We start from the raw sequence: 27468 nt of genomic DNA, 5'->3' as shown, positions 1-27468 counted from the left end.
TTTTTTTGTATTGTTATTTTTGAATTATTATTTATTGTCAAAATTTTTTTACAATCACAGGTTAATAATTATTAATAAATCAATATATTTAAGTTAAAAAAAAATGTACGTACATGAATAATAAAGTTGGATTTGAACCTATGAATGTTTAACCTATGTTGGGAAATAAAACAGTTACTACTGAAACAATAATTTTTTCTACCTCTGAGATGATCCTCACATGTTTAAAAAGAGTACAATGATACCCAAATAAATTCTATCCTTTTCAATATTTTTTCTACTTTTGTCGGTTTTTGCCATGGCTACTGAATTAATATGCAAATAATTAAAGGTAAAAAAAATCTGTTTTTGGGCATTACACTTACCTAGCATTGTCTTTTTCTTATAAGTCTGTAGATGATACTAATAAAACGTTATGTTGTTTGCATTACTTGATTTGGTGAATGAAAAACAAATGAAAGCAGGAAGTGTGAAAAAGTAGATTTTCTTGGACACACTTCATACTTCTGAAAGAAGAATGAAGTCCTCCGAAAAATGTACAAGATTTTTTTAAGTACAGGTAGTACTGGCTCTATAAATGTGTAATAGCTGATTTTGTGAATATGTTAGAATTAGTAACTACAAAAGAATACAACCTGATGACACTTCTATCCATTTTGAACTGGTTTTAATATTCAAATTTATTTATTAATGATAAAATATAATAGTAAATTTCTAAAAAAATTGTCATTTGTCATCCTCAAATGTGAGATTAAAATTAATTTAAACTAATATTCTCAAATCAAGCCAATTTAGAGTAACACTAATTTAGTTTTAATATCCATTTTATAAAAATCCAATTTTGATAGAACTATAGAGAAGTGGTTATAATATATTTAATTATAAATACCTGTTCTAAAATTGAGTAGAAATTATAAAATATGGATAAAATTATAAATTTCTGTTAAAAATCAAATTAATCTGATTGAGTATGGTAAAAGAATATTATTTTCATCGGAAGAAAATTGACAATAAATTTAAAGATAAATGTAATGATTTGTTATTAATATTTAAGTTACTCACCTAGCCAAACTTTCACTGTCTGAAGCTGAATCTTCTTCTGGATTCAGATACAATATTGATTTTTCAAGAGGTGATGGAACTTTCTTACCGGCAGAAACAACATTAGTCTGACTAATGCTTAGTGATGGTTTATCTGTTCGTGGTTCACTTGACCTTCTTTCAGTAAGAGATGATATGTTTAATTTCATAATACCTTGTGATAATATTTCCTTGACCCTTTCACCAGTTGCAAGGCTACCCATTATAAGAGTGTCCAAACTCTGACGACGTGAACCATTTGTCCCACTGCTTTGATCAACAGAAGATCGAGTTATCCAGTTAGAAAGACTAGAATCCAGTTTTAAACGTATCGGTGTAGTGTTTGAGTTCTCACTACCACCTGGAGGATCTCCGGTGTCAGTGCTCTGAGAAGATGAGTCATTTAAGTTCACTTCCGTCCATATTTCACCTTGTTTATCAGACTGTTTTTCTGACTCTGGTGTTGTCTTATTTGAAATCGTTAAGCTTACTTCTGACCAAGTTTCAGCTCCATCTTTACCAGAATTTTCTTCACGTTTTGAGTTTTCATCACATAATGTAAATAATTCACTGACATAATGGCTTGATGATGTGTGATAACCTAAATTACTTTGATCTGTTTTGTCTGATGTCTCACTGATCATTTTCAGTGACACATGATCAACACTATTTTGTCTTAACTTAGCAGGAACAATTTTTGAAAATAATGACTGTATCATATTTTCTTCTTCCTGTTCTAAACCGTAAGGTAATACATTGGACAGAAGCCGGCTGCCTGACGCATGTGTGTCTAAATTTAAATCTCCCTCAGTTGATTGCGATCTACATGTACGATTATAAACCTCTGTTTGTACGTTTGAATTTTTAATTGATGTTTTATCTTTAAGTGTAAGGAACTCTGAAGGTATACTTTTATCATCATGTGATTTCTGTAATAAATTAAAAAAATTAATAATAATTAATAATGTTCTCTACTGAGACTGCATTTAATTTATACAAAAGTGAAATAAATTTTAAATCATTATTCGTGAAACTGTAAACAAAGAATTAAGAGATTAAAATTACTTATTTAAGAAACACATTTTAATTATACTATTAAGCACTGGGAAATTTTCCAGGTGAATTCTAAGAACATATGAAATATTGTAAAAAAAGCTACTGGTAAAAGAAACAAGAAAGCATAGTTAATATGAAAAATACCTCCTAATGTATGCTAAATACCAACAAAATAAACTGGTATCAATCAGGAACAGGTAAAGCTTTTTATGTTTATCATTAAAGAAAGTGTAACATAGTCAATTTTTTTAAATATTTCAAATAGTAAAAATTAAATTAAAGGATTGAATAGAATAAGTAATTATAAAATAGAGCATTTCAAAGTTCTGGAGTACTGTTCTTTACTTTTCTGATTAGCCTCTGGAATCACCATAAGGTATTACTTCAGAGGATGAATGAGGATATGTATGAATGTAAATGAAGTGTAGTCTTGTACAGTTTCAGGTTGACCATTCCTGAGATGTGTGGTTAATTGAAACCCAACCACCAAAGAAAACTAGAATCCATGGAGTACTGTTCTGGGTCCATTACTGTTTATTATCTAGATGATTTATACACGTAGAGTCAACTGAAATGAAATTATTAAGATCAACAGAGTAAGTGAATGTAGAATAAAAATATCTGTATCTCTCTGAAAATTTTGATGTTCAAACTGATCTAAGTCAAGTAAGTATTCTTATGTCTGTCCAGATTAATGCAGTAGTGGAAGACAAAAATAAAGAGGAAAAGATGAATTTTTGAGAAGCAGGAATTAGAGCTCAGTTGCTAAAGATTGTTATTAATTAATAATCATCTAAATTATAATTATTTAGTAAATTATCATAATGTCTGTTAGCTGTTGTATCATATAACACTATGAAGCTACTGTACACTTTTCTAACAAATGGCCAATACTATCAGCAGTTTTAGTTGTAATTCTTATCTCCTTCTTTACTCTATTTCCAACTTGTAAACTGAGATTATGAAACTATGAACATAACAATCTTTTAAACACACAATTCAAAGCAAAAATTCCCTACCTTTAATGGAAACTGAAATGGACATATTTTGAAAATGGTCATCATATTGAAAGAGGCATCAGAAAATGTTTTTAGATGTTTAAAAAACAAATAATAAAACTCTCTTCATCGAAATTCTTAAATTTTTTTTATATTATCTCAACAAAGTTATGAATGTTCAAATTGCACTACCAGGAAAACAAGTGAAAAATATGGTACTTTGATGCATAGTTTTTGCCATTTTTTTTTTATAATTACTGTGGCTTTCTTCAATAAATTACAACTCACAATAATAATGCAGAAAAAAGCAATTTTTAATACGAACAGAAATCAATTTTCCCACTGAATGGCTAATAAGACATAATTTTTTTAAAAACATTCTTTCTTTCATGGCAAATACTATGGCTATCAAATCTTTAAACATTTATCATTTATATCTTGGCTGAATCTGGCACTAAATTGGGGATTGTAAAATTTTCCTCCCCGGGCTAAATATTTCCTTTAAACGTGTTAACAAAGAGTACATTCAAGAACTGTTCACTAAAGTAAAAATTTAGAACTAAATGCAAATTTCAATTTTTAGGTAATTATCAGTTTTTTATACACAAATTAGTAAAAAAACTTCAGCGTAAACCTTTGTCTAACAGAGGTCTAGGTTGAGTAACAACCTATAGGTTCTGGAGAATAATTTGAAATGAAGTTTTTAACATAGGACAGCCATGCTGCTACAAACAGATAAGTTGGTCTTACATTTGATTTCCGGCAAGGGTGTAATATTTTTTTTATTGATCATTTCATTCATCTAAATTTTCCTCATTAAAATACATAAAAAACAATGTCTGAGGTCATAATTAAACAAAATTCAATCAGAGAAAGATTCTCTCTCCTTCACTGAATTTTGAAGGAAGTTAAATAATGTTATTTTATTTGAATGATCAGATTCTATATTGTTCTCCATTGTGAAAACTACAGTTATATGGTATTTTGTGGAACTGAAATCAGGCAGTTTGTTCTTTGGCTAAATATATATATAGGGTATTGTTGGGTATTGCGTTGTTTACTCTTAAACAGCATCTCGGTCTAAATTTATGGAAATACATCACAAAATGTTGGAAGGAACTGCAGAAAATCTTTGATGGATTCAAAGCGTTGAAGGAGATGTCGCCTCCCGTAACTACTATCACTCAGGCGACCCAAACAGAAGGGCTGGGGGAGTGGGACTTGAGGATGATAACAGAAGAAGATATTGCAGATGAAGAACTTATTTCAGTGGTAACAAGGAGATGGCCTCTTGATATGGTACAAAAAGTGCAGCAAGTTACAAGTTTGTCCACTGAAGAGGGGGACATATGTTATTTTGTTATTTCATAGATGTCTCTCAAATGAAGAATACAGCTGAAGTTAGATTCAATAAAAATGAAGTTAAGTCATGGAATATCATCAAAGAAGACTCCACCAATATGAGGACAGATGAACCGATTACTAAGAAAAGCAGATTCTCTGTAATATTTGATTCTGTGGAAGGGGAAGAGAAAACCCTATTGTGATTTGGTGATTGGTGTGGAGAGTAACTATAGACTCTCCATTGCTGATGTATGTGCTACCAGGTGGCAGGTTGGGCAAGTATGTCAGAAACGTGCTGATATACCTCAATAGAGGGAGTGAAGAGAAGGTCAGGGTGGTGATACCTGAAGATGGGAAAATGCCACAGAGAAAATGACACCGGAGTTTAGGAAATCTAACCCCCCCTGAGTTGTAGAAAGCAGAATGGTAGTGGTTAGGACAGCAAGTCAAACATACACAGATCTTCTCAGAACAATGAAAGAGAAGGTTAACAGGGACGAGGTAGGTGATGTCCTGTCTCTGAGCAAAGGATCAAATAAGGAGTTGAGTATTCGAGTCCAAGGGCATAATAAAGCAAAAGAGCTAAAGATGGTACTCAGAAGCAAGGTTGCAGAGTTAAAAGTTCACATAAAAACCAGAAACAGTCATAGAACAGTAGTTCATATACAGGATATTGATATTGAAACATCACAGCAGGAAATAACAGATGCGGTCACACAAATTGTTGGAGGAGAGGAGGTTTTTTAAGGTGTCCTCCATTCATCGTGGGTTTGAGGAGATGAAAAACGCCACTGTGATTATGAGCTACGGTGCTGCTAAAAAGCTGATTGAACAAAGAATAATGATTGGTGGGTACATTGCCGCACCTATATACGAGAGGATGAAAACCATTGTTATTGGTGCTGGGGAGCAGGTCATGTCTTGGCCACCTGCACCAAAGTGGACAGGCGTAATAACTGCTTTAACTGCGGCAAGCCTGGACATCACCGGGCCCAATGTGTAGATCCTACAGTCTGTTCTATATGTGGGAATGGGGACCACAAGACAGAAGTGTAAGAGCCGGAAATGAAATTTCTTCAAATTAATACTGGCTGAATCAGGTCACAAAACCTCTGCTGGGAAGTGGCTTTTAATAACAATGTAGATGTGATCTTCCTTTCTAAACCAAACATAAAGGCAACTACTGGTTCTGTGTGGTTGATGGACAGAACTCAGGGAGCAGTGATTGATTTTCCAACTGCAGGAATTCCGATGGTGGCAACCGGAATTGGTGATAGATATGTATGGGCTGATTTGGGTCGATTGACTATATTCTTGTGTTATAGATCCCCTAATACTGGAGTGGAAGATTTTATAAGTTTCTTGGATGAACTTCGTGAACAGATTACTAGACATAGGTGGAGAAATTTATTAATAGTAGGGGATTTTAATGTAAAATGCCCAAATTCTGCAGGAAATGTTGATAGCATTTCCTTGACTTGAGACAGGGCCACTATGTTAGGTTTGACCTGCATAAATGGAGAAAGTGACACGTTTCAGAGAGGAAACTCTCAATCTGCGATCGACCTGGCATTCATCTCAGAAGATCATGTTAGAGAATATGCTGGTTGGTGAATCCTGGAAGAAGATTCATTATCTGAACATTTGTTTGTGGTCTTTGAGAGCAGACCCCAAACCGACTGAGGAAAGTGGTCTCCCGAAGTGGCTGTGTTCGTTTCAGTGAGAGAATAAGATCTTGAATGACTAAGCTGGTAACTCTGGACCAAATGCTGGACATAATACATGAAGAATGTGAGAGGTCGGGTGTTTTGGTTTATTGACCCAATTCCAAGCACGCATATTGGTGGAATGAGGAGGTAGGGAACCTCAGGAAGAAAGCATGGGCGGCATGTAGAGTATATCAGAGAGCAGGTAGAAAAAACTATCCAGAAATAAGAGAGGCTGCAAGATATATATATATATATATAAACCAATTAGACATGAATTCAAGGCATCGATTAAGAAGGCCAAGGTGAAGTGCTGGAAGGACCTATGTGATGAGTTAGACTGAGACTTGTGGGACAGAGGTTTCAGAATAGTTACCAGGAGACTAGGCAGAAGACTGCCTGCCCTGACTGAAGATCAAGTAAAAGCAAGTATTAGGGAATTGTTCCCTCGGTACAAGGACCCCTTCTGTGAGGAGATAGTGGCAGGTGATATTAAGTACTTTGAGCTCCATGAGCTTGTCGAGGCCAGAAGAAGGATGTGATTGCATAAAAGCCTGGGGCCAGATGGACTTCCAGTAGAAATTATCAGGATACTGGTGGAGAATGTACCAGGGGAAATGCTGCAGATGATGAACAGCCTGCTTAGAGATGATTATATCCTTGTCAGCTGGAAGGAAGTTAGATTAGTATTAATCAAGAAACCAGGACAGGAAGGATCACCTGGTGCTTTCAGACCAATCTGTTTAGAATATTTGCAAATTGCTGGAATGTATGCTTGAGGCTTCTCTTCATGATAATATCGAAAGGACTGGAGGTTTTTCAGAACACCAGTTTGGGTTTCGTCGTGGTAGATCTGTGCTGGATGCAGTAGCTCAGATAATGCGAATTGCTGATAAGGCAGCAGTGGGTACTTGGCGAACATGAAAGATGCCCGTTGTTGTCATGCTTGATATACGAAATGCTTTTAATATGATACATTGGGACGCTATTTTCCGTACCCTCAGGGAGAGAGGGATTGATGATTATCTGAGATGGAAGATACAAAGATTTCTTGAGGATAGATACCTCACATATTATTTGGAGGACTCACAGGTGAGATTTAGTCATAGGTGGGGTGCTGCAAGGCTCCGTCATGGGCCCCACCTTGTGGAATTTAGTGTATGATGGGTTCCTTCAATTGGGAGTTTCTGGAAGGGGTTGTACTGATGACCTTCGCCAATGACCTGGTATTAGTAGTGCCAGTGAAGACTGAAGAACAAGTGACCATGGCAGCAAACGAAGCCATAAGGTTGATTAGTGAATGGATGGTCAATAAAGGATTTGCCTTGTCCTATGAGAAGACAAAATATGTAGTAATGGCAGGAAGAAGGGTTCTGACAGATATTCCAATTGTAGTTGAAGGAAGACATATCCAATTGGTCACAGTGGCAAAGCATTTGGGCATTTGGTTGGACCGTAGACAAACCTTCTCGATCCATGCGAGGGAGACAAGTGTCAGGGCTGGACAGGTGACGAAGAACTTGAGTTGGGTATTGAGCAATATCACAGGGCCCAGAGCATCTAGGAGGAAGGTGTATGCCCATGCTGTTAATTCCAATATTTTATATGATATATTGGACTGGGGGAGAGCTTTCAAGATAGACAGGAACAGACGTGCCATTGATGGGATTCAAAGGAGAGCAGCTCTTAGGGAGGCATCCACTTACTCAGATATCAGTGTCAACTGAAGCGATATTAGTGTTTGCTGCGAGTGCTCCCAGTGCAACAGCTGGCAGAAATGAGAATAAAAATAATGAAAGGTGAATGCAAAGATTCAACATACACAGAAATGATTCACCAGTGGCAAAACAGATGGGACAGAAGTGTTACAAGCAGATTGAACTCAGTTGGGGATTTGGAGAGCTGAATTTGTGGTTAACCCAGTTCCTGACCAACCATGGGGCACTCTGGTCATATTTAAACAGGTGTAGAAGAGCTAGTGATGCAAAATGCCTTTACTGTGGGGAGTATGATTCTCCACGTATGTAGTCTTTGATTGTGAGAGATGGGTAGAAAATTGAGACCGGTGCCAACATGTGCCAGGCCACCTAGATGTAGATAATATTATACAATGTATGTTAGCAGAAGACAATAAATATGGGGCAGTATCTAGTTTTGTGACAAAAATACTTCAGCGGAAGAATAGAGATGACATCGCAGGCATGTATCGTGAGTTAGTCGACAGGGGAAGGGTGGGTAGCTCTGATAGGGAGAGGACAGCTTGCTGAGGTGGGGTGTCTCTTATGAGTGATCAGAGACCCCAAAGGAGGTTTAGGATTGGAGAAGACCAAGTACTGGAAATGATGCAATAAAAAAGTCCTGAGACCAGGTGAAGAACTGGACCGAAGAGTAAAGGGGTGATGGACAGCCCTTTGCGGAGCCATCACTCATCTATGCTTATGCGGATGTATGGTGATGATGTGGCACGGGGACTCTTGACCCCTCGAGGTCATACTATGCTTAGTTGCTGATTCGACCTCAGGTGGGGAGGAAGGGTGAACTAGGAGTTTTAGTCAGTAGGGTGTGGGCACACATAGGCTCTAAACAACATCTCGCTGAATCTGTGTGAGACTGACACTCCCCCACTTGTGGGGTGTACGTAAATGGTATTTCTTCGCAAGACTGACCACAAAAAAAAAACAATTAATAATATATATATATATATATATATATATCACTATCAGCACTAATATATATAGTCACTATCAGATAACTGCTATGTTCAATCCATGTAACATGTATTTGGTATATTTTTACTTTGTGTTTGATGATGGAACATGTTCAACAATGTAACTCATCAATGTAACTGCATCATATTTTAACAAAATGGTAATGTCTAGTGTGATTTGTAAGGTTAAGCAGACCTTCAGCAATAATCCAATTCGAGTTACATAAATTAAAAAGTGGTAAAACAATTTAAAAATTGTTGAACTTCAGTTTTCAGTGACCAGTACACTGGTAGGTCACCAACAAGCTGAAATCTGGTTACTGTAAAAAAAGTGTGCAGTTTGATCATGTATGACCATGGGCTAACTAAGAAATTGCTAATGGCAATGGGATTAGTGGTTCCATACATACAATTTTAACAGATAATTTGGGTGTGTGCTGAGGGGACCATAAAATCTGTGCCAATGATGATCCTAACTTTGTTAAGCTCATGATAACTGGTGATGAGTCTTAGGTGTACTGGTGTAACAGAGAAATCAAGCTTGTTCATCACAGTGAAAGGCTTCATCATACCCATGAAGAAACTGTTAGAAAACAGTATCATCAAAATTATCTATTGTTGATATAAAGTTATCTATTGTGATGTGATTCAGTGCAAGAAACTGGACGTGCAAAAGTTTTATGACTGGCAACTGCATTATGACAAGACCCCCATCCATCTTCATGTCCAGTCAAGGGTTTTTTGGCCAAATGTGGAATTCTTCAGGTTTATCACACTCTTGTTATTTTGGGTTGTTCCTCAGGCTGAAGATGCCACTGAAAGGTTCTGATTTGACAGCCAAGAGGACATAAGAAGGTAACAACATAATCTATAGTCATACTGAAAGGAGAATTCCAGAAATGTTTTCAGCAATGGAAGAACCACCAGTTAAGAGTATGGAGTCACAGGAAAACTAATTTGAACACAATTAGAATCAGTAAGCAATTCTTTTTTCCCTGGCTCAATGTCAGACACTTTTTAGCCGACCTCAAATATCTACAATGAAGTAAATTTCCAGTACAAATGAGGCTGTTACATTGACACTGAATATCAAACAAGCTGAGTATTTTTCTTCTTCGATTAATTTAAAATGTTAGGATAGTCTTTAGCACTAGAGACTTCATCTACTATTTTAATGTTATGTAATCAGACTCTCATCTTCTAAATTGATTAAACCAACTTTTGCTGACACTGAACATTGCACCTTCCTGTTGCTGAAATATTAGTACAAAGCATTTGCAGAAATAGTTGCTTGGTTAAGAGACACTAGAGCTGATCACATCTGTTTCCATTTTAATTTTCCTAGATTTATTTGTTTTATAAATTTATTTTTATTTCTGATGGATAATTTCAGAAGTTCTATTTTCTTTGACACCATCGGAATAACGCTTTTTATTTCTTTTTAAGGCTAATTCTACCTTTTATAATAGTTACACTTGATGTAATTATTTTTATTTTTCAGATATTCCATGTTTTCATATATGATTTTTTTAGTTTTAAATTTTTGTCAGTCTTCTATATTTTTACTTGTTTACCCACATCTTCTCATTTTCTGTCAGTCATTGTTGTTATGGAGTCAAGTATGCCTGCTATATTAATCGGACTAAAGCAATGTGCAGAGTTTGAATTTTTAACAGCAAACAACTGACAAACATTTCAGTGCTAGTCAGATTCACTGTCTTGTAATAAAACATTAATGGTGATGAAACTGCTGACCAAAGTACTGTGAGTAGTGGGCGATAAAATTTTGCGCATCAAAAGCCGGTAAAGCGAATATTGAGGATGAACCTCGCAGTGGCCAACCAGTATCTGTTACTGATGAGAAGCATGAAAAGGAGGTGATGAACTGATTCAAAATGACCACTGCATAGACAGACAGGCCTACTGAAAGAGTGAGTGCACAACTGGCTATCATAAAATCTATTTGTAGTAGGCGCCACTGCAAACTCACAGAAATGAACAAATAACAGTGAAAGGAATGTTGTGAACAGTTTCTGAAACATTATTGTGATAAGGGAGATGACTTTCTTTTCAATATGGTGACAGCAGATGAAACTTGGGAAGATAATTATGCCCCAGAAGAAAAACGGCAGTATATTTTGCCGGATTAAAAAAATTCAAAACACAATCCTCTGCCAAAAAATTCTCTTGACAGTGTTCTGGAATTCCAAACATCTGCAAATTGTAACAAGATCAGTATAACGAATCTGGGTAACAGATTCCTGCCAATTAAGAAGAAAGTAGTAGAAAATACAGTAAAAGGAATCCAGAAAAGAACTAAAAGAATTTTTTTTGTATGGCTAACAGATCTGTTTAACAATCGTTCTTTGCAATACTGTCTGCTGACACACCTGAACAGATGTTGTTCAATGAGAATTACGGGACCAGGGTAGGAATTTATGGGAAAATGTAAGCATTCTGAGACCTTCAATTTGAGTCTGGTTCTGTGCTTCAACACACTCAACTTTAGTTTGGTTCTGCAGGTTGAGGATAGGAGTACAAATACTCCTGGAAAGATGAGTTAAGATCAGTTTTTAAGAAGCGAATATTAGCATATGTTTGACACGATTGTAAAACGCGTTATCTGTCTGTGTAGTACCGCAGGGTGAAGTTTGTGTTCGACATGATGTCACAAGCATTCCAGTGTGGACAGTACATGAATATCGGCTACATGAAAATTGGTGAGTTACTGATAGACAATTAATGAAAGAGATAAAGTACTAAACTCATTCATAAACTATAAGGTAGTTTTATTTGCGAACAGGAAAGGTATTTGAGTGAAAGAACTTTAATCTAATCTTATCTTCATAGTAATACAATACCAGTTGTTAAAGGAGTAATTATTAGCAGTCATGATAATGTCTTTTGTCAATGGGACTGAATTCTGGTTTTTAACATTTAATTACCCATAAATAAATCCTGAAGTTACTTTAAATTCTATTTTGTATGTAATCATTGTTTATTATTATTATTTTTGTTATCATTATTGTTAGTTGTTTATTATTGTCGTTTATTATTCTTATTGTCATTGTTATTGGTTTATCTTATTTTAGGTATGTTCTTAAACTAATAAACTGTAATTATATAAACAATTTTAATTGTCAATCTTTCAATATCCTGATCAAGCCATGAACATGCGACAATATAATTGATTACCTAGAACCTGGGTTAACTGTAAATTCTGTGCAATACAGACATGTTGAAATTCCTTAAGAGACATATGTTGTGTTTAACAATCCATGGGGCTGATAATTCTATAATATGATTATGCTCAGCCACAAACATCACATGTACCAAGGTAAGACCAACAGTGTTCTTCACTGACGGAATGAGAAAACTGGTTCACTAATGGGAAAAAATAAGTAGCTGTAAATGGAAACTACATGGAAAAATAAATACAAGTTTTTGCAGCAAATAAAATGTACTTTTATGCCATATATGATTCATTTGAATATCTCTTTTCATTTTCAAGTTATGAGTGACTGCACGTTATATTTCAGCCATCCCTCATAATATAGTTGGTTTACAGCTTATAATAATATTAACAATAATAATAATAATAATGTAACCCTCATCACTTCTTAATCTACCTTAGGTATTATTGGAGAAGCAGTCGGCCCGACCTTATCTGGCAGTTGAAGGTAATGATCCTCTGATTCAGAATCTGGGGAGCCAGTAGTTTCTGAGTCTGACCAGTGATCTAAAAAATTGAATGAATAAATGAATGATGACAAATTTTGAAGAAACTGTAATTTAAAGTAACAATGAAACAAAGAAAAAAATCAACAAAAAAACATAGTCTAAGATTTATAATCAATGTTACAATTCATTTCTTATTCATACTTTTTATTTAAAAAATTATGTTTTTGTGGAAAGTACTCATTCTCTTTACTTTTAATGCTCCTTTTTGAGTTGAGGTATATACAAGTAATGTGGAATAATATTTTTGCAGGATAATATATGAGCTTGACTTCAAACTGGTATGAAGTCCAACATAAAAGATTAAGAAAAAAGTCAGATCTGAGTGAAAGACTTATTTTGTAAAGGCAAAGTTGTGCCAATAGAGACTAAGTTCTTTCAACATACAGCATGAAACATATCTAATGCGGTGTATTCATACTTATTAATCAGTGTAAAGACCTCACCTTTGGATTATCTTAAAATATTAATATTTTCTCATCGTAACGTTACTAATATATGCTTTTCTGCTTTTATGTTGTGCAATTTACTTTTTAAATCCAATCTCATTAATTTCTTTGCCACTAATCACATAAATGGCTTAATTTACTTCTTCATTCCTTTTAATCCTATGCTATCTCTTTTTTAGTTTCTATATATTTGCTATCTCCTAAACTTTCAGCTATTTACTTTGTGTTTCTAACCTTCAACTCCTGCAAGGGTATTAGGGACATCCAATATCCCCTTATCCAGATAATTACTAGCCCGATTATCCCCTTAGGCATAATCAGTATGAGTGGATATCTCCAGAATCTACCTTGAAAGCTCATTTTAGAGTGTCCATATGTGTGCTACATACTCATTAGTTATTTTAGACTGATTTTGATAACTGTTTTTTGTTTTTAATGGATTATTGTAACTAAAACTCTACTTTGCATCAATATGAAGACCTCTTCCCTAATCAATAATTCAAAAAACTGAGTAGATAATGTGAAATGCTTTAAACTAAACATAATGATTTTTAAATTTAGTAAAAATTACCTGTAGATGTTAAAGATTTTTGCCAAAATTTAATATTCTACATAGTAAGAAACAATGAAAGTGTTTATTTAAATTGGTTCATTGTATGAAATCTTTTTAAGAAATGATGCTTAAAAATTGTGTTAATAAAAAATAAAAATAAACAATTATTTTTCAATTGTTCTGCAAAAATCTCAAGCAGATAGAAAATTAATGTGTAAAAATAATATACTCTACATAAATTAGATTTATTAAAATTTTATCAAAATAACATGAACCATTCTGAGAAATCTGGCTTTGAAATTTTTGCAAAAACCCTGGAATGTAGCTAAAATTCGAGAATAGCAGCTTATTTTTTATTTCTGAATTTTGAGGAGCAAAAAGAAAATGTAATATGATTGTACAATTATCAAAATTGGAACTTTCTTGAAAACGGTTCATTTTCATCGAAAGATTTTGGATAAAAATCTTTTTTATCTTTTTTAATCTTCAAATTCTTTTGAAGAATATTATGTCAACTGCTACTGATGGCGCTCTAACTATGACAGGGTGTCACAAAGGCTTCATAGTGTACTTAAAAAATAAAGTTCCACATGTGTTGGCTGTACATTGCGTCACTCATCGCCAATATTTAGTTATGACAAACCAGAGTGAATTCCTGCATACATCACTGCAATATGTTATCAGAGCAGTTAATAAAATCAGAAGCAATACACTAAACGACAGATTATTTAATCAGCTTTGTGTTGCACATGGTGAAGTTTTTATCCACTTGCTGCTTCACACAGGAGTGCGCTGGCTATCAAAAGGTATTTGTCTGATTCGATTTTATAATATGTTTGACTCTGTGATAGATTTCCTGGAAAACAAAGACACCGAGTTGCATGACGACTTTTATTAAATCAAAGAATGATATTGCGTATTTGACAGATCTATATAGATTGTTTATGATGTTAATCTCCAGCTTCAGGCTGACAACTTGACCTTGATTATAACAAAAAATGTTGTTGCTGCTTTGGTAGCCAAACTCCTATTAAACAAGAGAAATATTGGCAAATGTGAATTTAATAACTTCCCTAATTTATCAGCAGTATCCTTCAACAACGACGACTTGCTTGTTTACTGCCAACACTTGGAGAACCTCTACAGTGATTTCAAACAACAATTCTAGGACATTTTAAATATGGACATACCATAACTGGGTGTGGATCCTTTTTCAAATGTCAACACAGCAGGATCATCCCAGTTAGAACACCTTATAGAACTGTCAACAACGAAGAAATAAAAATAAAATTCAAGAATGGCTAGCAAGAATTTTGGCTGCAAAAGCCAATCCTGCAACTGTACCCTGAATTATGGTCGATTGTTCAACGATTTCTAATATCCCATTGCTGTATTTGTCTGAACGTGGATTTAGTGCTGCAGTAATGTTGCTAACAAAAAAGAGAAATCAGCTGCATGTTACCGAACGTAGCAACTTACAGCTGTTTTTAAGTAAATTCAAGCCTGATATTAACAAATTCATTAAAGCACATCAGATTCATCCTTCACGTTAATGTAAGTGTAATTTTTCAATTGAAAGCTTTGCTTTAATTATTGTATTGTTATATTGAATATGCTATCACTACTGTTGTTATATATTGCAATTTTTGTGAAGGCAATTTTAGTAAAAATACTTCCAAATATGCATTTTAATTGCTCTCATTTAAAATGCAATTTTTAAATCAGAAAGGATATGCCATGTCTAAAAACAATAATTGCAATTGCTGTTTTTAAGAGTGCATCTTGAAAACAGAAATTGCAATTATTATTTTTAAAAGATGGTAAGTTTAAAAATTTTGAGGGTGCTAGAAAATTTTTGATTCTCAATGAGGGCGGTGGGCAAAAAAGTTTGAGAATCGTGCACTAAATTAATACTTGAAAAAAAAAAATCATTTTCATTTTTAGATTCGAAGGCACCTCTGTAGTAGATTGAGGGTTCTGTACAATTTGTTAGGATACTTGAACACCACTTAAATTAGATATCGGTAAATTTATGGCTACAATACATGACATGATAGATGTGTACAAAAAAGCACAGAGAAGGAAATATAACAGAAAAATACAAGAATTCTGACACGTTTCACAATGTAATAGTAAAATGTCAAAAGCTTTATTTTCTGAGTGTGAAGTTAGATGTGCTTGATTATTGTGGTGAACTGGAAATTTAGCTGTTGCTGCTGAGAGCTGCAATATAAGACAATGCTGCATATGTAAGTTGCAAAAAAAACTGAAAACAGTCACTGATTTTTTATTAAAAGTGTAGTGGCAACCTAATAGAAAAACAAATTAAAAGCTGCAGTATTATAAGTTTTTACTCAAGTTTCTCTGAAAATATAAAAATATATAAATCAAGAGAAAAAGTGATAAAAAGAACTGCTTATAAATATATCAATTTTTTTTAAAATGATGGAGAGTTATTTAATTATAAAATACTATATCATCACTTAATGCAGGAAATAAATTCACAATCTGTGAAGTAGGCACAATTTGTTTACTTTATAAGTATGAAAATATAATTTATTGTGAATGTCAATATAAAAATGAAATATGATCAGAAGTACCTGTTGAGCTGCTCAGTGTAGTAGCTGTAGATAAGGTATTCGCTGATGGAAACACAGTTTCTGTTATCCCTCCGATTGGTCTCCCATTAGATTTGCTTTCCTTTTCTGTTTCAAATTTTCTAATCTGAGAAAAAGATTTGAACACAAAATAACAACTGTAAAAACTAAAAAAACCAAGAAAAGATTATAACTAAATAAACAATTAATGACTGTTACCAAAATGTTAGTTTAAGGATGATCAAGAAATTAGGAATGTAGGTTTATTCTCTATGGATGACTGCTTCGTGTGTAGCACAAGATGGTATTTTAAGTACGAGTAAAAATCAACAGATAGATACACTTCACCACAAAAAAATATTTGATAATCACTATTTATCGCATGATATTTGATGTTTTCCTAAATACATATCCAGGTAATTTTAATGGATAAATATAACCATAAGTATAAAATGATAAATGTATAATATGCAGTTGTACAATGAGTAGTTTTATTGTATTAATGAATAACAATTAAATATATATATATGTAAAGAGAAAGAAAAATAAAATATTTTGATCAAATGAATTCAACTAATTCTCATGTCGATAAATAAAAAAGGAACGTTTTGCAAGATACAGTAAACAAATTCAGCAAAATATATCAAAATTTAATATACACATAATGAAACCTCAGTGATTTGAACTAGTATACTTATAATTTTCTTAAATGTATTTTTCTTTACTTGGCTATGATCGTTTGCTAGGCAGCTTGTGTGCTTTTTCAAATATTTCAATAATCGGGCTAAAAATAAGACCTGGTTCACTTTTTGAGAGCTTATCATACCCACTAGAATTTCAACTATAAGGGTCACTTCCTGGAGCCAACTGGGGTTAAAATGGGTTTCACTGTTACCAGTACATCTGAGCTTGTTGTGGAAAAAACTTGAAATGTGGCATTTATGCTGATCCTTAACATTTTCCAAAAATATATTTCAGGTTTCTGCTTATATCGACCACCAATAAAATAACAAAATGAGATCAAGGACTGTTAATGCATCCTGAAAGTGATGTTTGGAAGTGGTTGATATCAACTTAAATGAAAAGTGTTTCTTGTGATGTTGATTTCTATGATACTCATTAAGGGATCAATTTTTATACCTCAGTATACATTATACATCAATTTTTATACCTCAGTATATCACAAATGTCATCTAAAAGGGGGATCTACAATGTCATGACATCATCTAATCTAATTTGTCTAATCTAATCTAATCAATCTAATTTGAAGGGTTTATGGATATATTAAGGAGAAATTAGGAAGTTTGGTTTTATCTGATAGGCACATCAGCCTTAGACTGGGCTCTTTACACAGCCATTGTGTAGTATCCTGACAGCTAGTCTACACCAAGAAAAAAACCTGATGAATGTTTGCATAAAAGAAAAAACCTAACACGTAAAACTTAAAACAGTAAAAATTTTTAGCCACCATAGATAAAGAAACTTATACTGGTTAACTGCAAGTTACTTAGTCGGTTGGTTATTATAGTTATAACTAGTTAAAGAAGATTTCAAAAGCGAACACAAATTAAAATAAGAAATTCAATGGCTACACTATTTAACAGAAAGAAACTGTTATTATTTAATAAGATGAGTAAAGCTAAAGACGTATCTTGTGAAATGTTATGTTAGGAGTGCTTTTCTTAGTGAAACATGGACACTAGAAAAACAGAAAAAGGAAATGCTGAAAAAATTTGAAATGTATACATGGAAAAGACCAGAGAAGATTAAATTTACAGATAAGGTGAAAAATGAAGAAGGGGATGAAGAAATTAACAACAGGAAAGCTGACCGGCTGGAAAATATTATGAAAGGACTGATTAAAACAAGGCTAAGAGGATCAATAGATTACGAAAGGAAGTGGCCAGTAAAGAATAAAGATTATGGATGATCTAAAAGAAAATGGGAGCTATCAGGATCTTAAAAGTTTAATTACAGGTAATACAGGAGAATGGATATGGAGATGGTACAAGGGATCTGACTCAAGAAAGATAACTGTTTGACTATGATGATGAGTACATTCCTAAATATAAATGCATGGATAAATAAGCAAGTTAATTTACTAAATAGTAGTCTATTTTGTAGGTATGTAATCATCAGTAGTCAGTCTCCTAAATGGATAGTGCAGTTCTTTAAATTTATTTTTTTATTTTATTCAAAATCAAATGCTATTGTAATAGCTTGGGTGTGTAACATTTTTAACAATGAATATTTTGTGAAATACAATTTTCTGTTTAAGTAAAAAGATGTAGATTTAAAGAAATCCAAATGGTAGGGAAGCAGGAGCTAGGATGAATTTTACTGAAAAACTTGTTCACTATTAGTGGAAAAATCATGAACAAGTTTTATGAAGATACTGTTTTTAAAAAACAACTTTCAAGAAGTGCGATTTATCTCAGGTAAAGCACATGTGCATAGAGAACTGTATAACCAAATATGTACACAAAACCTGATCAAGTGGCTATATATTATAGAAAAGTTTTTTATACATAGAACTTTAGGTTTTAGATGCAATTATTAATAATGATTTATAGTACTTAAAGTAGTGTGAAACAAAGAATAGGTCTTATTTATGATTTTAATACATTCATATTTCCATTACAATTACAAAGTTGATGAAGATAGTACTGTTTGACCAATCTAACTGAAACTAACTGAATTCAAAGTCTATTACTTTTATACATTAGACGTTCCACTATTTTGCATAATTTCATATTACAATCTCTTAAACAATGTTCCTGTAATTCTCATAATATTTTTATTGTAATAACGGAATAACATTTCTTAGAGAAACTTTTAGCAACTGTGAACGACGTTTAAAAAAATTAATGAAAAATGATCGTTTCATAGTAATTCTGAAAATGCTTAATTTCAAAGTTGAATTTTTCAAACACAGCATATAATTTTGGTAAGATTTTAATATGTAATTGTTGTGTGAAATAGTAAATTTCATCACACGCTTTAAAACATTCAGAAAATTTTCATAGAATCTTGAGAAATATCATTTTACAATTTCAAGTGTTGTAAATTATTCACAGCCATTTTGAAATATCGGTTGAATGGACTTAATAGCAATGCGATATCAAATTTCTATTACAAGAACCCATTCAAAAAGAAAAAAATTACTAAAATTAATCTAAAAATATTGGCTCATGAATGGATATATATGCTCGTATACATATTGCTCCCAAAAGAGTACCTGACGAAGGTTACTGACACATTAAACCAAATGACAGCAATTAAATAAAAAATAGATAAACTGATCTGACAAACCCTATGAATCTCATCACTGATCTGCTCGAGGTTGCTAAGTGCCTCAGCATAACTGGCTTTAGCAGCCCCAACTCTTTTTTCTAGTTCTTTCACTTTGATTTTCTGCTCTTCTAGTACTTGGTTGAATTGTGCTTTTAACTCAAAATATGGTCTGCAACAACAAAAATAAAAAATAAAAAAAATTTACTAAAACGACAAAATAAAATTATGGTAAACTTACAGAATTCTTAACTGATCTTTACAGAAATAGTAGAAAAATGTAAGTATAAATAAATCTTAAATCTATTATTATTCCAAAAGTTTAATACTATTAATTAACTGTTAAGAAAAAAAAGGTTACATTAACAACATTTAAAATATAATAAATATCAAATACCTTTAAAAAAATCACTATCTATTATTTATTGATGGGGTGCACCCCTCTAGCGGGGGGTGATAACATTAAATGGGAGGTGCTTGCAAATCAAAAAGAAAATGTTGTTAAAAAAATTATTAATTTTCTGAAAGGAAAGCAAAAAAAAAAAATACATCTGACATAATAAACAATAAAATACACATTTACACTGACATAATACACTTTTAAGTAGGATTTTATCAGTACTGCACAATGCATAAATAAGTAACTTAGCAATACTAAATTAAAAACAAGTTTAATAATTATTAGTGACTTCCTTGGGTCTAACTTGCAGAGCAAAGTTTTTCAAAGGAAAGTTTATATTTGAAATAGACACTCTGAGTTCTTTTTCTATATTTAGTCTTCAAAGCAGAGCCACTGGAGAAAATCCGGTTTCGCAAAGGTAGGATGTTGAAAATGGTAATAATATACGAAATGCTCTTTGAAGAGTTGAATGAGTTTCAGTCCAGAAAACTCATCATCCACCCCTGCCCAAAATTCAAAAGGTAATTTATTACTAAATTGTCTTTTGATTTCGCAACTTGCCATGAAGTTTATGAAGACTTCTTCTGCAGTTGAGAGCCTTTTGGGAGTATTTTGAAATGGATCCCTAACCCACTTGTTACTTGCTACCAAGTTGTTGTCAGCAAGAAAGTACTTTTTAAAATTCTTTGCTGGCAGGGCTAAATGATTTTCAATGGTTACAAAAACAACTTTGACATGTTGTTCTTCAGCCTTGTAAGTTTTAACACATTCATCCACATTTGCAAACATTTCTAAGTTTTTTTGCTTTAAATTTCTGCTCCACAATTCCAATTTCCTACAAAAAGCATTAACTTTATTATCTGTTCAACATATGTGTATTTTCTCCTTGGAGTTGAAGATTCAAAGTATTTAATTTCTTGAATATGTCGACCAAGTGGCTCAATTCCAACACAAATAAACCATCTCGGAACTTCTCAGCTTCCAATCAGTTTTCCTCTACTAGAAAAATAGCGATTTCATCTGTTAATTCATAAACATGTAAAAATCTTTCACATGATAATCATTTTGTCTCGCAATAAAATAGTAACGCTGAATGTACTGCACCAGTGTCTTTACAAAGTGCAGAAAAAATTCTTGATTTTTAAGGGTCTCATTTTTATATAATTTACTACAGTTTCAACCGTTGTTAACACAATATTCAGACCCCAGTACTCATTTCTTTGGAAGCTTCTCTGTGGCTCATGCAATGTTGTCAGACATAATGTGAAGATTTTTGTTTCACAAGTGCTTGTATACTTTGGAATCTTCCAGATACTGAATGAGCACCATAGGTGCTCATTCAGTATCTGCATTCAGTATTGGTAGCACCATAGGTGCTCATTCAGATGCAATTTTTTCACTCTAAGTTTGCCTTGTTTATAGAATCATTTAAGATAGTAAATAGTGCGATTGCTGTTCCTTTGAGTTCTATTGGTTTGCAGAAAACTAGTCCTTCTACTGCTGACATACCATCACAAAATCAAACATTGGCAATGAAATGAGCATCTTTATTGATATCTGCAAGCTGAATTGAGAACAATTTGTCCTGCAACTTCCTGAAAAACTGATAATGTACATCTTCAGCTATATCACCAATTTGACGGGCAACAGTATCATTTGATAGAGGTATGGACTGCAATTGTTTGGCAAAATTATCTCCAAACATAATTTCTACAATCTCAATTGCAGTTGGCAAAATAAGCTCTTCACCAATGGTGTGAGGCTTTTACCATCTGGCTATTTTATATGAAACTTTATAAGAGGCAAGTAAAGCCATTCAGGCTTTACTTGCCTAAAGTGAACAGGTGGTGAGGCTCTCTGTAAAGAGGCATTCACAGACAAATTTAAAAAAAAAATGATGTTTGCTTTCCACGTGATTTTAACTTTAATTCAAAGAATTCTTGGAGTCTGTTAACGTACTCACTATGAAACGTTTCCAAATGTCATTTAAGTTTATTATGTTTCATGCTGTCTGCTGCTAAAATGTTTGAGCCTTTCTTCTTCATTTACTACTGTACTGGTAAACCCAAAATTTAAGTATTCTTGAGAATATTTTCTTGATTTTATTTTCGGAACTACACTTGTCTGCGCACTTGTTGATGCTTCATTATTGTCTAATGCTCACTTACGCCCACTTAAAAATTTATCCATAATTCTGTATAAATCTACTGCCGTGAATATTTAATACGTGAATTGCAATTAAGATGGAAATTACAACATACACATTTACAATAGATTCGATAGTGATAGAAGGATTGATTCAACTGAGACTGGCTGGAATTGAATGAGGTGCAGCATTTAAGCACATTTGTGCAGACATTCCAGAATTTTCTTGGTATTCTTGTATTCTTGGTAATTTGCAAAGTTTGTAATTAAGGTTGTAGTAGTGTAGCTTTAGCATCAAAATACATTGTTATTGTATGAGAGGGAGAGCACGATGAAAATTATGATTGAAAATTGGTTGCAAATACTGAAAGGTTGAGAAATGCTGGTGTAACTGATAAAAGCCACCCAAGATATAAAAAAGCCCATCTACATATTAAAAACTGATTATTTAACACTGGTTTTCACTTCACATATATTAACACAGCCACTCATACCACACTTACATAAAACACTGATGGGGGAAATTACATGCTGGACCAGATTCTCATTAGATGTGCAGGTGGGAATAAAAATAAACTGAAGCAAAAGTATGATGAGGTTCATGCACAAAGAAATTTCAGCAAAATTTACTATTTTTGTAGAAAAGAATACTCTAGTGAGAAATAGAAGAGAACAGTGCATTATGGCCATTTTGTATGACTTTATGTCAGGAAAACAAAGAAAACAGTTATCCAATTTCTTTTTGTTCTTGCATGTTGTTTTAACAGGTATGTTCTCCCTACAACTTGCATACAAAATAATCACAGGCCAAAGGACTATAAAGAAAAATTAAAACTATAATGCTACATTTTTTGAGAAGTATAATTTTTTTTTTATTAGTTGTCCACCATGCCACCAAATCTTATATGATGCAATTAAAAAGGGTAGATGTTAGTAACAGAGAATATCTGTCATTGACATCTTCCTATTTCTGTTTACCCGTCACAGTGGGTAATAATAGCCTTCAATTTCTACTTAAGACACAGTACAATGACACAAATGTTTCAGTAATCCATTCTTGCATAAAATATTTATAACTGAATAGCAAGTATTTAATTAATTGGTTCAAAATATAGTAGCTTGTCCGACAGCCCATTGTTCATATCATCACTGTGCTGAGTTTCGCTGATTGCAATCGATCACCTGCACGTCTTATACTGGAAAGAACATTTAACATCAGCTCTATATTATTGTAGGTTAATTATTCAGGTTTAATCATCAATAAACTTTTCGCTCTTTTTCATTTTTACAGCTTTATTTCTTAATTTTTTTTACTATTACACCAAGTAATAAAAATAGGAGGGAGTTTGCTTTGCTACTGAACAGATTTTACTGTCACTCTGAAAATAATCAATCTACAGTGATTGTAATATCGGGTGAGAGTGTAGTGTTTCACTAGAAAAACAAATAAATAAATAAATACAATTAAGGTATTAAAACTTTTTGGAGTATATTAAAAACAGACTCTTTGAATATGTTAATTAGTCAACACATCGACATACAGATAAAACCAAACTGTACAAAAAAACTAATGATCATTAGACCTTAATTAATATGATCGAGTAATATATTTGATCTGACTTTATGAACTGTTATCAGGAAGTATTCAGAGTGGTCTCAAAACCATTGAACAGAGCAGTACAGCAGGAAATGGGCTGTTACAATTGAAAATAGCTTCAATAGATATGATATCAATCTGTATGATGTGCTCAATCTGTTTGTTGATAATAGCACTATATTTTTGAGAGTCCATATAAAAAGTGAACTAATCGATGAAGTAGTTGGCCGATTCATTTAAGATGTTGCTCAAATGTCAGTTAAAACTGATCAATTAAAATGTTGACAAAAACCTGCCAAAAAATTGATGAGATCATTCCTGAAGTTATAAAAGGTAAGTTATAATTAAGTAGGATTTTATAAATAAGCACATGGTTATGAATAGTCCCAAAAGCCAGTAGGCCTATATTCAACAAAAGTGAGATGTATTAAAGTTGTGCACAAGACAGCAGGAAAATTCTGATTCAAGAATTTTCTGAAAATCTAAACAACAGTTTAAGTTCACTTAAGTTGAATATTGCAAATAATTTTGAGATGAGACACAAAGGACAAATTTCTGCCAAAACACCTCTCAGTCAGAAAAAAACAAATATACAAGGGTTTTTTTTTCAAGCTCCAATCGGTCATGAAATTAAAACCACAGTGAAAATAAACAATTTTTTATTTGTAGCAAGTACTTACATAGTCGCCACTACGATTTAGACATTTGTCGTAGTGTGGTACCAACTTTCCAATACCCTCATCATAGAACGGAGCTGCCTGCGTTTTCAGCCATGTTTCTACGCTGGTCTGCAGCTTAATGTCTATGCCAAAATGTTGTCCTCCTAGCCTGCATTTCATGTGAGCAAAGAGGTGAAAATCGGATGAAGCCAAGTCCAGGCTGTATGGTGGGTGATCAAAGACTTCCCAACGAAAATGCTGCAGGAGCTTCTTTGTTACATCTGCAGTATGCGGCCGAGCATTGTCATAGAGAAAGACAATGCCTGATGACAACATTCCTTCCGCTTATTCTGAATTGCCCTTCATAGACGTTGAAGAGTCACGCAGTATGAGGCTGCAGTGATGGTCGTGCCACGTTCCATGAATTCCACCAAGAGAACACCATTCCGGTCCCAGAACACAGTAGCCATACACTTTCTGTTGGAGAAGGTTCGCTTGAACTTCTTTGGTTTACTGGGAGAATGAGAATGCATCTACTGTTTGGATTGTTCCTTTGTTTCTTCAGTTTCGAAATGAACCCATGTCTTGTCCCCTGTGACAATCCTGTTCAAAAAAATCTTCTCCTTCATTGTGGTAGCGCACTTCACACTTTGCGGGAGATGCTATTGTTGTAGACATGTTTACGTGCTAGCTGCGTGTTCAGAACTAAACGAAGTGACGCGGCGTGATTGAAGGCCATACTAGAGACACTGCGCAACCCATATGCGCAAAGGTTCATCCGATTTTTGCACGGGTTTTTATTTCGCAACTGATCGAACCTTGAAAAAAAAATAACCCTCGTACAAGTGATTTATGGATATGACCCAGAAATTTAACAGACCAAAAAAGTACATCAGAGTTGCAATGGTATTAAGATTTGACCATTTTCTTGGGAAAATGAGAGAATATGTCCCACAAATTCATTCTACCAGATCACATAATTAAAAAGTAGTACTTCAAGTTTTCCTTTGTTTAAAGGATGCAGTTTGTTGAGTGATGAACGGCTACACCACTGATGTACGCCGCAATGCATCTGCCTACTTGCAAGGAGTACAATAGTTTTTTTCAATAAGCACTGCATCATCTGGAACTATTAGCCAAACAAGTTATCTACACTCTTGCTTTCTGTAACTTTTTTCCAGAAATCAAATTTAACTCAAAAGGAAAACAATTTAGAAGAAATTATTTATATTTATATGTATTAATAATTCAATATGAATTATTTTAATATAATTTAATATGAAGAAACAAATGTTCATTTTAAAAAATGTTTTAAGGAACGGTGACAGCACATATTAAGGTATGAGTGTGGTTTTGAAGATGATTACTTAAAAGTCAATTAACTTTCAAACCTGTGAATATTATACATTTAAAAAATAAATCCAATACAAATATTTATCAGTTATACCTTATGTAACACCAAATTATGAAGATCATTCTGCTGTTTCTACACCATCTCATTAAAAAAGAGATAAATAAGTAAACCACAAATAAATAAATTCAATCAACACCACTTAAACAGACACACAAACCCTTACTGATTTAGCTTACGCCTCCAACATAATTGTAGAAGTTGGAACGATTAAAATCTAAAAATCAATTACTGATAATAAATTACTTACAAATTATTAAGATAAACTGCTGCAGCCGATTGATTAAATGCCAATAGTGCGTAACGGGTATTCTTACTGTCGAAACAATGAAAAACAAAATAGAAAAAATAAATAAATTAAATTTTATAGGAAAAACTGTCATAAATTAAAAATAAAAGTAATAATAGAGGATTCATTGCGCTCTAGTGAACAAAAGCTTGCGTAATGGTTAAAATATATTTTATAAATGAACTTAAAAATACAGCTTAGAACATTTAACACAAGATATTATCTGTCTGATGAAAAAAATATATTGGTTTTTTATTTTATTTTAATATTGCTATTACATTTTTTGTTATAATTACCATGAAGTAGGCACATAATAACTATAGTACATAGTAACTTATCAATTTACATGAAATTATTTGGTCATCATAAAGAAAATACTATTAACAAAATTATAATTTATTTTTTAATGAAAGAAATGAATAATGTCTCATGTTAAATTCCAATTATTCGATTGTAGTTAGATCTTTGAGGTAGTTCATACTGTAGGCTTAGTATGGCAAAAAGATAATGATTGTAAAAAGAAAGAAGACACTGGCAATCATAAAATGAAAAAGCAGATATCAAATTCCTGCTGAAGGAGCTAGGTTTTCATGATAAAGCCAATCAGACATAATTTATACGGTAATTAATGTCAACAAAAGAAAAGAGGTGTTTTTTTAAACATAAACTACAGACAAACTATATATTAAGAATACTAAAAGATGTTTTCTTTTTAATTTTGAAAATTTGATCATATGTTTTATAATGCAGTATTATAAAATTTTAGTTTTTTATTCTCTTCTACATTAGTACTTCATAAATTAATATTTTTTTTTAATATGTAAAAATTTAGTAACATTAAATAAAAATTGCTTCCTTATATTCTATGTTAAACGCACTCAACTGTCATAAAAAAATTTAAAGCAGCAGAAATAAAAATATAACAGATAATTTCAGTGCAAGTAATGTAGAAATAAATATAACCATGGGAGAAGGGTAGAAAGGTAAAATGTGTAGAAATTTTAATTGATGTAACAAAATACCAACCAATAGTAACATGGTGCGTCAGACAAAAATTACAATTAAGCATTTGCTTTCAATCATAAAAAAAACTTCTACAGTAATTACTACATACAAATGACTTTTACTTCACCTAGATTTTGCAATAGATCGTTTAAGCTCCTTCTGCAATTGCTGAACCCTTATTTCAGCTCTCTGGTAACTTTGAGATGTTCTTCTATGCTCTGCTTCGCTTAATGTCCTTTCGAGTTCTGATTCATTCACCTTTCATCATACAAATATATATGATACAATACAATCTGTAGAATACACTAATCTGTTTTTTCTAACATCAAAATGCCATAAAGTTTAATTTCTTTTATTAAATGTATGTTTCCACATAGAGGCCACAGCAGCAAGTTTTGATACATACAAGGGTGCTGCCGTCACACACAGGATTGAGTGTAAGA

At 32.9% G+C, this 27468-nt stretch overlaps 1 protein-coding gene across 1 annotated transcript in view; it reads right to left on the bottom strand.

Annotated features, from left to right (window-relative positions):
• Positions 1–27468, bottom strand: part of LOC142323464 (uncharacterized) — a 64386-nt gene that overhangs the window by 15878 nt on the left and 21040 nt on the right. Inside the window, exons 5-10 of the mRNA XM_075363109.1 lie at positions 27153–27283; positions 25982–26047; positions 19541–19691; positions 16232–16355; positions 12521–12630; positions 1063–2009 (exon numbers count right to left, since the gene is read on the bottom strand). Coding sequence (XP_075219224.1) covers positions 1063–2009; positions 12521–12630; positions 16232–16355; positions 19541–19691; positions 25982–26047; positions 27153–27283 — 1529 coding nt within the window. The remainder of the gene's footprint in view (positions 1–1062; positions 2010–12520; positions 12631–16231; positions 16356–19540; positions 19692–25981; positions 26048–27152; positions 27284–27468) is intronic.

Source organism: Lycorma delicatula, chromosome 4 (assembly GCF_047948215.1).
Source record: "Lycorma delicatula isolate Av1 chromosome 4, ASM4794821v1, whole genome shotgun sequence".
NCBI classification, from domain to species: domain Eukaryota; kingdom Metazoa; phylum Arthropoda; class Insecta; order Hemiptera; family Fulgoridae; genus Lycorma; species Lycorma delicatula.
Note: the sequence above shows the minus strand (reverse complement) of the source record. Positions and strands in the feature narration are given on the sequence as shown.